The sequence below is a fragment of the Rattus rattus genome, chromosome 3, assembly GCF_011064425.1.
Source record: "Rattus rattus isolate New Zealand chromosome 3, Rrattus_CSIRO_v1, whole genome shotgun sequence".
Classification (NCBI taxonomy): Eukaryota; Metazoa; Chordata; class Mammalia; order Rodentia; family Muridae; genus Rattus; species Rattus rattus.
In genome coordinates, this window is record NC_046156.1 from 203,812,195 (window position 1) to 203,826,385 (window position 14,191).

Here is a 14,191-nt window from a genome sequence, read left to right on the forward strand (position 1 = left end):
GATCTTGCCTTAGATCACCACTCCCCAGATCTCTTTATCTCCTTCCTTAGTAGCTTTCTGACTAGCTGGCTCATAGTACAGCTGCCTCTGTTCCTTTACATCTGCGGAGTTCCTTATACAATTCATAGAGAAATTATATATATATATATATATTTTTAATCATGTTTTCATCATTCTTTCCTATAGCCTTTTTTATAGTTGGAATATTTTTATCATTTATTTGTATTTATTTTTTATTGGATATATTTTTATTTACATTTCAAACATTATTCCCTTTCCTGGTTTCTTGGACATAAGCCCTCTATCCCATCCTTCTATAAGGGTGTTCCCCTCCCCCTCCATCCCTCCTTCCTGCCCTACTCTGACATTCCCGTACACTGGGGGTCAACCTTGGCAGGACCAAGGACTTCTCCTTCCATTGGTGCCCAACAAGGCCTTCCTCTGCTATATATGCAGTTGGAGCCGTGGGTCAGTCCATGTATAGTCTTTGGGTAGTGGCTTAGTCCCTGGAAGCTCTGGTTTGTTGGCATTGTTGTTCATATGGGGTCTCAAGCCCCTTCAAGCTCTTCCAGTCCTTTCTCTGATTCCTTCAGCGGGGGTCCCGTTCTCAGTTCAGTGGTTTGCTGCTGGCATTCACCTCTGTATTTGACATGTTCTGGCTGAGTCTCTCAGGAGAGATCTATATCTGGTTCCTGTCAGCCTGCAGTTCTTAAGTTCATCCATCTTATCTAGTTTGGTGGCTGTGTATATATGGGGCACATGTGAGGCAGGCTCTGATTGGCCATTCCTTCAGTCGCTGCTCCAAACTATGCCTCCATATCCCCTCCTATGAATATTTGTGTTCCCCCTTTTAAGTCACAGCGTATACTATTTTTGCTGAGACATAGACACATCTTTGCCTCCTGGACTTGTGCTGTCTCTGATTATCATGGAGTCATTAACCTTGGCAGAGAGGACATTCCTCAAGGGAGGAGCATGAAAATATGTACATTATTATACAAGGAGCTTTGTGCCCACAGCAACCATCAACTCTTGTGGAGGTCCATGCCCTGCTGGCTCTGTTCCGGGGCAGAAACCATGTCATTCCGTCCCTTATGAGGCCAAGCATGCCTCAGCACAGTAGGGTGTGCAGTGTTACCTTAGTGTGCATCTCTACTCACCAGTACCTACCTATTCAACAGTGACAATCTCTCAGTAGTAGTGACCTTTACATGGTGTTCTTGTAAAAATATAAAAATATAAAAGAGTAATGTCGTCTTTTACCCTGCTAGGTCCGCGCCGCGGTGTCCCAAGATATCTGCTAGATATCTTGGTGGAAACTCATCCCAGCCGCACACTTTCCTACACTCAAACCCTCACATAAAAGAACACACAACACAGTAATCTTAGATCCAATTGGTAAGATATAATTGCCCACTTAAAAATACAAAGCCCAGTACCATCCATCCCTTAAGAACATTGATAACAACCTGTAAATACACAGAGCAGAATCTTAACTTCACCTGCCATGGCTTCTCCCCTCTCTCCTTCTCTCTCCCTCTCTCCTAGTCTCCTCCCTTCCTTCAAACTTCTCTCCCGCCCATCCTTCCTTCTCCTCCAATGACAGGCCTCCTTCTCTCCTGTACCTGCCCCTCACCTGTACTTTACAAATTCAATGGAGAGGTGGTTCTGGTGAAGTCACCTGAGTCCTGAGTATGTGACTAGACCGCTGTCTTTGGGGCAGTAGAATTAACATAAAAATACAGTAACTTCAGGGCAAAGCACAACAACATGGAAACACTTTACCCTCCCCAGAATGGCTAGTGAAACCTCGCTTGTAACGTTTGACATTATGTATAAATGTCCAAGGCAGAGTCTTCATTAGAACTGCTTTTGTAAGCAGGAGTAGGTGATGTATTAGTCTGCTTCTCCAGCAAGCTGGAACTCACACTTCCTACTGAAGAGACACGCTGTGTTTTCATTACTTCACTGTAAGATCCCTTTTCAAGGCAACTCAAGGATGAGCATTGCTTGAGTGAGCACTTTTTCCTTTTATCATTAGATGTATAAAAATAGAAACTTCATCAATAATACTAAATCTTAATGTCAAATAGTATTGCTGGGCCCGTGAGGCGGCTCAGTGGATAACGTGTGTGCTGCACAAGCATCGGGACCTTAGTTTGGACCCAGCACCCACTCCAAAGCTGGGTACAGCAGTGCAGCCTGTAACCCTACTGCTGTGGGCACAGAAGCAGGAGTCCAGGGCTGCTGCTTTCAGTGTGGCTACAGACAGGGAGACACTGTATAGATAAGGTGGAGGCTGAGTAGAAGCCTAGTGACCCCCGGGGTCAAACCTCTGGACTCGACTTGTGCACAGTGGGGAATGCAGCTGCACAGCCGCACACAGCTGCACATACATCTCATGCAGAACATAGTATTGCAACAGTTTGAAACACAGTAAGTTGATTTTTTAATTCAAATTGAGTTACATTGCTAATTATTAAAAAACTTTGATATAACTTTGATATAATTTACATATGTATTTAGTTGAAAGGAAACATAAAGTGATGACAATATTTATAATGTTATAATTATAGTAAAGAGATAAAAGAAATGGGAGAATATATTTTTGAAAATAACATTGTTTTACTAATATCCTTATGCTGAATATTCAAAAATGCTACCTATTTTTCGGCCAAGCAACACAAGAGGGCTAATTTTCTAGGGTTACCTTATCAAGATTTCTTTTTTTTCCAGGTTGAATTTCAGGCAGGCTGTGAAGGCCAGCTTCTGCCGCAGCATTACCTGAACGATCTCGATAGCGCTCTGATACCTGTGATCCACGGTGGGACCTCCAACTCCACCGTGCCACTCGAGATAGAGTTAGCATTCTTCATTTTAGAAAACCTTCTGGAGTGAGAGAACATACTGTGCTCTATGTTGCAAACTGATATGTTAAAATGAATCCCAGCACTAAAACTGAAATGTCACAACACTAAATATTTGATAATTGAAATATATAATTTTGCTTTTTAGGTAGGAATGATTTTTAAAAATCATTAGCACTATATTTAAGTACCTAAAAATTTGAAGAATCACCATTTTCATAGCTTTATGCTTATTAAAAGAACAAAGAAGAAATATTTCTTCTAACTTAAAATTTATAGTATTTACTGTGTAATTTAAATGTTAAGCCAAAGTATCTGCACTTAGTTATACCTCTTTATATATGATTTTAATGAAGGAGATACCTGTTTGTGTGTATGCTAATGAGAATACTGGTTTTGAAGTCTCTTTTAAAATGTATTTCAGTAACGAAGACCAGTTTCAAGATTCTAGACTTACAGTTCTTTGACTAAAGCTGATAACTTATTTGTATAAATGGGATGGAGACCTACCTCCAGGATTACATACAAACTCTGATTAAAGTTAGAATTTTGCCTTTATTTCTTCTCAAATTATATATATGCATATGCATATATAAATATATCATTTTTCCTGATTAAAATAATTGCGGGTGCTTCAGGACTTTGTGCTTCTCTATTTAAGTCTGTTGTTTCCATAGCAACATTTGATTTGGAATGTGTTTCATAAATCTTTGCTAATATATAAATAGGCAATATTTTTTGTATCAGGGTGCATTCTCTTTCTCCTTCCTTACAAAGTACATCGCTGTATTTAACACTCTTCAGATGACGACAGGCCAGACGACCCGTGAAGTAGTCATTGTGTGGCAATAACTGAATCCTAAAGCAGGTTTCTTTACATCCATGTTAATCCTTAGGGATTTCTCGATTGACATCAATGTATGAAGTGTAAATTTCAACAAACGTTAATACTTTTGCATATTTTAAATCTTTCTGTGCTAGTTATTTTTTATAATGGAATATTTAACTTAACACAAAGTTGTGATAGAGCTTTCTGGTTTAATTCAAACAGCAAAAGAAAAGAAGAAAAATGTATCATTTAACTTATATAAAATGTAATCATTGTTTTGATGCCTTTTTATTATGTAAAGTATATTTTTATATTAAAAACACTCATTATATCTATCAAGAAAAGGAAGCCACACTAAATAGCCCTGTGTGAGGATTATTTATAAAGCATTGCAACTTAGAAATCCAGTCACATGAGTCTCCTCTGAATCACCCACCCTTGGACCAACCAAAGACATAACTGAGGAGAGTAGCCACAGGAAGTGTGAAATGTTACAGATAGTAAATAAAATGGCAACTTATGACTGACAACATTTAATGAAATGATGTAATGTAAGAATGATTCATATCACCCTCCCTTTGTTCACATAATTTGTTTCTTTTTCAGTATAATATACACTCTGTAGCATAACTGCACAACTTATGAATATTGAACTTCCCAAACAGTGGGAGGGTCTTCTGTGGTAAAGTAACTTTGAATTTGTTTTCAGTGTCTACAACCAGTAACAATTGGGATTCCAGTCTCAAATGGTAGAGGCACATTGTACAGCATCCTTTGGAGATGGGTTTTTCTGAATGCAGACACTTGCTTGATCACAGTCTTTCTTCACATTGGCACTTAATTTGAAATTTTAGTAAAGAAATCGGTTGACTCTTTGTAGTCAATCCACAACGATCTGTTTATGGTCTTAAGACTTTTAATGCAACTCAGTTTCTCTGCATTTTGAAATATGTGGTGCAATATACTTTGATTTATACATCTGTTGAGCAAGCTGTGTGTCTGTGTGTGCTATACAAAAGGACCATTACCAGGTTTATCAGCTGACTAGATCTGTGGGGCAGGTAATGAACATATAGGACCCTCTAACTGCTGCTGTGGAGGAAGGGCTCTCGAGTGTGGGGCCTGACTGGAGGAGGCCCGTGTCCACCTCAGGAGGAGCTTGCAGCACAATGGGCACTTGGCTTAGAAGTCTGAAACACCAGGAGTGCTGTAGAGAGAACACCACAGTTATGATTGATTAATAAAAGTCTTAATGTTCACAGTTGGGTAGGTTTTTGACAACCTAGGTTTCTGTGTTGTTTCATAGAAGTTTCTTAATAGAATTATTTTGATATGATTCAAGTGTTAAAAGACTTTCTTGAAATAAAACAGAAACTTCTGACTTATTCTAGGTTTTATATTTTATTGAGTAGCTTTAAAATGTTTGACTCAAGATATGCACAGTCCAGCAAAAAGAAACATGAAAATTTAGCAGTGTTAGTTTTTTTGTTCCTTTCTGAAATTAAGATGCTTTTGTTCAGACAGAAGCAATAGAACCTTTATGACCCTAAATATTGTGCATATCCCATCTGCGTGGATCTACCCTGTTCTTCTACCACATACCCTCAACAGGTAGTCAGTCATCTTTATCTTGTGTAGCATCCCAACATTCAGACATAATAGCAGCAATGACCTTATTCCTTAGGTTTTTAAGAGCACAACACATTGGGATTACTGTAGTTAATATGTTGTATGAGAGAACACTTGAATTTATTTCTCCTACCTCAAACGTGTCCTGACATCTTCCCAGTGCCCCCCTTTCCTCTGACTCTGCCCTTCAGCCCCAGAAACCACCATCAGTTTTTGTTGAAGTCAGCATAGAAGTGAAATGATGCAGCCTTGGTCTTCCTGTCCCTGTCTTCCTTCACCTAACATCTGGCAGTCTCATGCTTGTTACAAATGACAGGGTCTCCTGTGTGAACCCCGAAACGACGGGCCTGTCTGCATTTCATCTGTTCGTCTGTCCTCAGAGTGTAGACTGGCTTTGTGTCTTGCTTTATGAGTTAACATTGCAGTGAGCACAGGGCACAGCTGCTTGCACAACAGTGATTTGCTTTACATGCACAGTGACTTGTAGTTTTTAGTTTTTTCAGGGTCATCCACACCATTTTCATAGTGACATTTCTTACATAAAGTGTAGCATTGAATAGTCATACCCCATTAATTACTTGGGTTATGTAGCTTTATATTTAGGATAGTAAAGGCTCCATTGCTTCTGTCTGAACATTTTTACTCAGCAATTGGTAAACAGCATCTTAATTGCAGATTAGAAATCTTGCCTGTATTCTTAGGAGTACTTTGATTATAACCATTTCGTTACTAATAAGGCTGGTTGTTAGAACTTCAGGGTGTGGAGTGTTGAAGCTCTGTGTCAAATCATCTCGTGCTGTTTTTAGCTCCCCTAATAGCATTGCTCACTTGACCTAATGTCCTGGTGACTAGGTGAGACCTTTGGAATGTGTTAACTTAGCACACCACCAGCCTAAAATGTAAGAACCGTCGGATAGCAACTGAAACCTGCTCTCACTTTGCTCTAAACTGCATACCTCATATTTCCACCAAAGTTTTTGAAAATGTCCATGATACATCATTTTCTTAAGCAGCAAAAACTCCACTAAACTATGCAATGTTTGGGACAACTGATTTGGTGTTCTAGGACGATTATCATTCGTACCTGACTCAGTAATAAATTTAAATGTGAAAATACAGGTAGAAAATGAAAAGACCATAAAGCAATGGGGCTATAGTGTTTTCTGGCTGGGACGGGGAAAATCCAGAGACTATGGAGGCCTACTTGAGGCTAAAATAATAGCCACTCAAGGCAGAGTGTCTTAAAAATCTTACCCTCTGAAGGGCTGGGCGAGAACCACTTCCATTTGTGCTGTCGGGTAATGTATTCTAGCTTTGCAGCCCGCAGTACCCTGAGACAAGTAGCTGAACTACAGAACTAGACCTCTGCATTGTGGGAAATGTGCCCTGCAATCCTCTCCCACAACCCCTCCTCTCTCCACACTGTCCCTGCTTCTCTCCCTCCCTCCACCCCCAGCCCAGCAGTTGCAGTGCGCGTGCGCACATCTAGCGTAGTCGCCAGCGCAGAGGTTCCGGTCAGGTCGTCTGGCTTCCGCCTCGCAGTCAGCCTCCAGTGTGCCAAACCTGTGCACCTGCGCAGACCGCGGCGTCAGTCCGTCACCATGGCAGCAAGTGCTGGGGGCCCGGGTAAGTGTGGAGGGTTCTGCGGGCGCCGCCTACTCCGTTCCCTGTTCTGTTATTGTAAATGCCAGTATTTGCGGGGTATGGAGTGTTCAAGTGGCGGGTGGCTTTACAGAGGCCAGTGTCAGTGTCTCCGTGTGACAAAGGTGGAAACAATATAGGGAAAATCGATTGTTTAAATACAAAATGAAAATTTATTTTTGATATTAAAGGCTCAAAATGGTTCATTAAGGTCTATACTCCTTCCCAACCTTCAACCCATTTTTCCTCAGGCTTCTGCTGCACGTTCGTGGGTGGATCCTTCCAGAAAGGTCTTACATACATACCGCATATACTACCCTTTTTTTTTTAACCTTCCACCTTTTAAAAAAAAAGATTTATTTATTTATTTTATTTATATGAGTACACTGCAGCTGTCTTCAGAAACACCACAAGAGGGCATAGGATACCACTACAGATGGTTAAGAGCCACCATGTGGTTGCTGGAGAATTGAACCTAGGACCTCTGGAAGAACAGTCAGTGGCCTTAACCTCTGGACCATCTCTTCAGCCTTCTGTCTTTTGGGGGAAAGAAGTGGGGATGGGTTATTTGGCTTACAGTTTCAAACTGTATATCTCTGAAGAAAGCCAAGACAGGAACTCAAGCAGGGCCAGAAAATGGAGACAAAAACTGATGCAGGGGCTATATAGGGGTGCGGCTTACTGGCTTGCTCCATATGGCTTGCTCAGCCTGCCTTTTTTTTTTTTTTTTTTTTTAACTTTTCTTTTATTGAATATCTTGTTTATTTACATTTCAAATGTTATCCCCTTTCCTGATTTCCCCTCCGGAACCTCCCCTCCCCATTGAATCCTTCCACCCCCTGCCTCTATGTGGGTGCTTGCCCACCCGCCCACTCCCTCCTGCCTCCCCACCCTGACATTCCCCTACACTGGGCCATCCAGCCTTCACAGAATCAAACAGAATCAAGGGCTTCTCTTCCCACTGATGGCTGACAAGGACATCCTCTGTTACATATGCAACTGGAGCCATAGGTCTATCCCTGTGGACTCTTCGATGATGGTTTAGTCCCGGGGAGCTGGGCGGGGGGGATCTGGTTGGTTGATATTGTTGTTCTTCCTATGGGGTTGCAAACCCCTTCAGTTACCTCAGTCCTTTCTCTAACTCCTCCATTGGGGATCCATTCTCAGTCCGGTGATTGGCTGCGAGCATCTGCCTCGCTCTCACAGAGCTTCTCAGGAGACAGCTATATCAGGCTCCTGTCAGCATGCACTTCTTGGCATCAGCAATATTGTCTGTGTTTGATGGCTCTATGTATATGGGCTGGATCCTTAGGTTGGGTAGGCTCTGAATGGCGATTCCTTCAGTCTCTGCTTCAAACTTTGTCTCCATATCTCCTCCTATGAATATTTTTGTTCCCCCTTCTAAGGAGTGAAGCAGTGGCACTTTGGTTGTCCTTCTTGAGCATCATGTGGTCTGTGGATTGTATCTTGGGTAATCCAAGCTTTTTGGGCTAATATCCACTTATCAGTGAGTGCATGCTGTGTGTGTGCGTGTGTGTGTGTGTGTGTGTGTGTGTGTGTGTGTGTGTGTGTGATTGAGTTACCTCACTCAGGATGATATTTTCCAGTTCAATTAATTTGCCCATGAATTTCATGAAGTCATTGTTTTTAATAGCTGAGTAGTACTCCATTGTGTAGATGTACCACATTTTCTGTATCCATTCCTCTGTTGAAGGACATCTAGGTTCTTTCCAACTTCTGGCTGCTATGAACATAGTAGAGCATGTGTCCTTATTATATGTTGGAGCATTTTTTGCGTATATACCTAGGATTGGTATAGCTGGGTCATCAGATAGTAGTATGTCCAATTTTGTGATGAACCACTAGACTGATTTCCAGAGTAGTTGTACCTTGCAATCCCACGAACAATGGAGGAGTGTTCCTCTTTCTCCACATCCTTGCCAGCATCTGTTGTCACCTGAGTTTTTGATCTTAGCCATTCTGACTGGTGTGAGGTAAAATCTCAGGGTTGTTTTGATTTGCAATTCCCTGATGAGTAAGGATATTGAACATTTCTTTAGGTACTTTTCAGCTATTCGATATTCCTCATCTGAGAACTCTTGGTTTAGCTCTGTACCCCACTTTTTAATAGGATTATTTGATTCTTTGGAGTCTAACTTCTTGAAATATATATATATATATATATATATATATATATATATATATATATATATATGATATTAGCCCTCCATTGGATGTAGGATTGGTAAAGATCTTTTCCCAATCTGTTGGTTGCCATTTTGTCCTAATGACAGTGTCCTTTGCCTTACAGAAGTTTTTCAATTTTATGAGGTTCCATTTGTCAATTCTTGATCTTAGAGCATAAGCCACTGGTGCTCTGTTCTGGAAATTTTCCTGTATCTCTGGATGAAGCCTACTTGATCATGATGGATTATCCTTTTATTGTGTTCTTGGATCCAGTCTGCGGGAATTTTATTGAGTATTTTTGCATTTATATTCATAAGGGAAATTGGTCTGAAGTTCTCTTTCTTTGTAGGGTCTTTGTGTGGTTTAGGTATAAGTGTAATTGTGGCTTCAAAGAATGTATTGGGTAGTATTTCCTCTGTTTCTATTTTGTGGAATAGTTTGAAGAGTATTGGTATTAGGTCTTCTTTGAAGGGCTGATAGAATTCTGCACTGAACCTTGAGGTTTTTTGGTTGGGAGACTTTTAATAACTGCTTCTATGTCTTTAGGAGTTATAGGACTGTTCAGATGGTTTATCTGATTCTGATTTAGTTTGGTACCTGGTATTTGTTTAGAAAATTGTCCACTTCATCCAGATTTTCCAGTTTTGTTGAATATAGGCTTTTGTAGTAGGATCTGATAATCTTTTTGGATTTCCTCAATTCCTGTTGTTATGTCTCCCTTTTCATTTCTGATTTTGCTAATTTGGATTCTGTCTCTGTGCCCTCTGGTTAGTCTGGTTAGCTCCTGGTTTTCTTGATTCTTTGTATGGATCTTTTTTTTTTTTCCTACTTGATTGATTTTCAGCCCTGAGTTTGATTATTTTCTGATGTCTATTCCTCTTTGGTGTATTTGTTTCTTTTTGTTCTAGAGCTTTCAGGTGTGCTGTCAAACTGCTAGTGTATGCTCCTCCCTGTTTCTTTTTGGAGGCTCTCAGAGCTTTGAGTTTTCATCTTAGCACAGCTTTCCTTGTGTCCCATAAGTTTTGGTATGTTATGCTTTCATTTTCAGTAATTCTAAAGAATCTTTAATTTCTTCCTTTATTTCTTCCTTGACCAAGTTATCATTGAGTAGTGTGCTGTTCACCTTTCAAGTGAATGTGGGCTTTCTGTTGTTTTTGTTGTTAGAGGTGGAATTATGTTCGTGTGGCTATCTTCTTTTGGGCTTGCTGAAAGATTACTTTCTTGCTTTTTCTTGGGTGTAGTTTCCCTCCTTGTGTTGGGCTTTTCCTTCTATTATCCTCTGTAGGGCTGGATTAGTGGAAAGATATTGCTTAAATTCAGTTTTGTCTTGGAATACCCTCGTTTCTCCATCTATGTTAATTGAGGGTTTTGTTGGATGTAGTAGCCTGGGCTGGCATTTGTGTTCTCTTAGGGTCTGTATGTCATCTGTTCAGGATCTTCTAAGAAGTCTCTGAGAAGTCTGGTGTAATTCTGATAGGTCTGCCTTTATATGTTGCTTGACCTTTTTCCCTTACTGCTTTTACTATTTTTCTTTGTTTTGGGCATTTGATGTTTTGGTTATGATGTGATGGAAGAAGTTTCTTTTCTGGTCCATTCTATATGGAGTTCTGTAGGCTTCTTGCATGTTCATGGGCATCTCTTTCTTTAGGTTAGGGAAGTTTTCATCTATAATTTTGTTGAAGGTATTTACTGGCCCTTAAAGTTGGAAATCTTCACTCTCTTCTATACCTATTTTCCTTAGGCTTGATCTTCTCATTGTGTCCTGGATTTACTGGATGTTTTTGGTTAGGAGCTTTTTGCATTTTGCATTTTCTTTGACAGTTGTGGCAATGTTTTCTATGGTATCTTCTGCATCTGAGATTCTCTCTTTTATCTCTTGTATTCTGTTGGTGATGTTCACATCTATGACTCCTGATCTCTTTCCTACGTTTTCTATCTTCAAGGTTGTTTCCCTTTGTGATTTGTTTATTGTTTCTATTTCCATTTTTAGATCCTGAATGGTTTTGTTCAATTCCTTCACTTGCTTGGTTGTATTTTCCTGTAATTCTTTAAGGGATTTTTATGTTTCCTCTTTAAGGGTTTCTACCTGTTTAACCATGTTCTCCTGTATTTTTTTTTTTTTTTTTTTTGGTTTTTTTTTTTTTTTTTTTTTTTTTTTTTTTTTTGGAGCTGGGGATCGAACCCAGGGCCTTGCACTTCCTAGGCAAGCACTCTACCACTGAGCTAAATCCCCAACCCTCTCCTGTATTTCTTTAAGGGAGTTATTTATGTCCTTCATAAAGTCCTCTTATCATCATCATTGAAATGTGATTTTAAATCCACATCTTGCTTTTCCAGTCTGTTGGGATATCCAGTCTTTGCTATACTGGGAGAACTGGGTTCTGATGATGCCAAGTAGCTTTGGTTTCTGTTGCTTATGTTCTTGTGCTTGCCTCTTGCCCTCTGGTTATCCCTAGTATTGCCTGCCCTTGCTGTCTCTGACTTTAGCTTGTCCATCCTTCGATCCTGGCTGTCTCTGTGATTCTGGGTTCCTGTAATCCTGAGATTCTGGGTTTACCAGTGCTCCTGGAAGCCAAGCTTCCTCTGTGATCCTGGGCGTTTCAGAGCACCTGGGAGTCTGGCTTCCTCTGGGTGTTGTGGTGCTTGGTGGGGAGCCAGCACCCAAGGGTCTGCTCAGGGCACTGATTCAGACGGGAAGGAACGCGTGCCCCTGACTGAGCGGGAGTTCCTGCATCCCTGGACCCCATTACTCTAGGTATTGAGGTAGTTGTGGCCTCCTCACCTCTGCCTGCCTTTTCCCTTTTAACACACACGTACACATTAAGTAATTTTTTTTGCATTAACCCTTTGAAGATTGCAAACAATGTATTTTGATCAATTCATCTTTCCCCCACCCCCAGATCTGACTAAACCTCTCTCTAACTTCACATCTCTTTTTGTTTGTTCTTATATTTATCAAACTCCGAAGAGGGAGTAGAGTGGGCTGTCCCAAGGTTGGGGGGCCTCCCTCTGGTTTTGTACTGTGGGTTTTAAGAGAGTTTCTGTAAATGTTTATGGTGCATATTTATGGGGTAAGGTGAGATTTTTCCCCTCCAAACCCATGGTGGACCAATTAATTCAATTCAATATCAGTTTCTTAGGTATTTCTTCCCATGAGGCCCACAAAAGAGGGAGAGGTAGTTGTCAAAATCACAATGGAGGGGCCAGAGAGAGCTCAGTTGCAAAGCTGCTTGCTTTGCAAGCATGTGGACCAGAGTTCCATCTACACAACATGTGTGAAAACCTGGGACCGTGCTATAGGCAGGCACTTGGGGTGATGGGAGCAGGTGGGTCCATGGAAGTAGCATGTCACCCAGAGGTGGCTTCTTAGTAAGCTCCAGGTCAGCAAGCCTCCCTTTCTCAAAACACAAGGCGAAGGCTCATAATGACATCTGTGACTGTCCTCTGGTCTCCACATGCACATGCACACACAGGCATAGCACATTGTAACACAATGGCATGGATCACAAGTGTGGAGGAAAGCCCTGGCGCTTTAGGCGTTGCTTATACAAAGGAAACACCCTAACTGTGGTGTAAGGACATCTAACAAGAAAGGGGCATTCTGACAGGAGACACAGCCACCACCATGCCGCTGTTTTCAGTTCTCCTGTCTGAAGCAAATCTCAAAGGGCTAAAGTGTTAACATGACTGCTTTTCTCCAGGAGGTGTGGATGACCGTGTTCTTGCCTTTCTAGCCCATTGTCTCTTCCTGTACCTCTCAAGCCAGAAATAATTAGTTGAGTTCTTCTTACTACACCACCTCAACTTTTACTGGCCTTTCTCCCTGTAGACTTATAAGGACCTTGTTATTAAAATGTATACACTCATATAAATGTCCTCCTATCTCTGATTAACCCTAAATTCCATTTGGAATTATAATATCTTATGCCCTCTCTTTGATGAAATCTCAGAAAGAAAACACACGTTCACAAAGATGCTAAGGCATCAGACTAGCTGCCTTGATTTTGTCCTCGCTGTGTAACGTGTGGATAGGTCTCCATTGCCCTCCTGCTGTAGAGCACCATTGCTCTAGTGCTCTCTTCACTCCTGTCTCTGAGATTCCACTGTACCTGGATAGTTCCTTGCTCATTTTAAGGGCCACAGAACAGACCCTATGTAGTGTTGACAAACATTTAAAGTTTTACCTTTCTGCTGTTACAGACAATGCATTATATTTCTTGATTGTAATGTGTTCTCCTAAGTAATCTTACCTGTCTATGGAATAAATCCATAGAACTAGGATTTCTCAATCAAAGGACAGAGAGTCTTTGTGGTGGTGTCAGTGAGAATGACCCCCACGGGACCCCATGTTCCAGTGCTTTGCCTGTGGTTGGTGGAGCTATTGTGTGAAGGACTGAGAGGCATGGCCTTACCAGAGGAGGTGCATCATTGGGAACAAGCTTTGAAGTTTCAAAAGCCCCATGACAGGCCCAAACCCGTCTTGCCTTCGACTTTAAATAAGATATAAGTCCTTAGCAATTTCTCCAGCACCATGCCTGCCTGCCCTCTCCCTGCTATGACAACCCTGGATACACCCTCTGAAACTGTAAGCAAGCCCCCAGGTAAATGCTTGCTTTACATGTTGCCTTGGTCATTACAGAGAGCCATAATTTACCTAATTTATATGTTCCAAACATTTAAAGTAGACTGAGCTGAGCTATGATGCTGTAGGTATGTTGAATGTATTCTGATTAGGATATTTTAACTCAACAATTAGCTTACCTGGACATAACTCCATTATAGCTCACTAAGTACAGAATAGCAGTCTACCTAAGAAAAAATGTATTTGGCATGCTTAGAAGTCCTGCATCATTGTGTATTGTTATTATTTTGTAAAGTGCCTTAATAAAAACTCTGAATGCACTGTAAAGACAGCTGAGAGGCGCCACGGCAAAACCTAATGTGCACTGTTTATGAATGCCCAGGTTTGCTCTGGCAACCGATGTGCCAGGAAAGAAGGACCAATTTTCTAAGTCATTTGGTCTCTGTCTATCTGTCT

The 14,191-nt window shown here is 41.0% G+C and overlaps 2 protein-coding genes across 3 annotated transcripts in view; both read left to right on the plus strand.

Annotated features, from left to right (window-relative positions):
* Positions 1-4,233, plus strand: part of Zfyve16 (zinc finger FYVE-type containing 16) — a 44,551-nt gene extending 40,318 nt beyond the window's left edge. For both annotated transcript variants that reach the window (XM_032899035.1, XM_032899034.1), the window contains exon 18: positions 2,737-4,233. In XM_032899035.1, coding sequence (XP_032754926.1) covers positions 2,737-2,898 — 162 coding nt within the window. In that variant the 3' untranslated portion in view covers positions 2,899-4,233. The remainder of the gene's footprint in view (positions 1-2,736) is intronic.
* A 2,603-nt stretch (positions 4,234-6,836) lies between these two features.
* Fam151b (family with sequence similarity 151 member B) overlaps positions 6,837-14,191 on the plus strand; it is a 35,199-nt gene continuing 27,844 nt past the window's right edge. Inside the window, exon 1 of the mRNA XM_032899038.1 lies at positions 6,837-6,951. Within this exon, the coding sequence (XP_032754929.1) occupies positions 6,927-6,951 (25 nt within the window). The 5' untranslated portion in view covers positions 6,837-6,926. The remainder of the gene's footprint in view (positions 6,952-14,191) is intronic.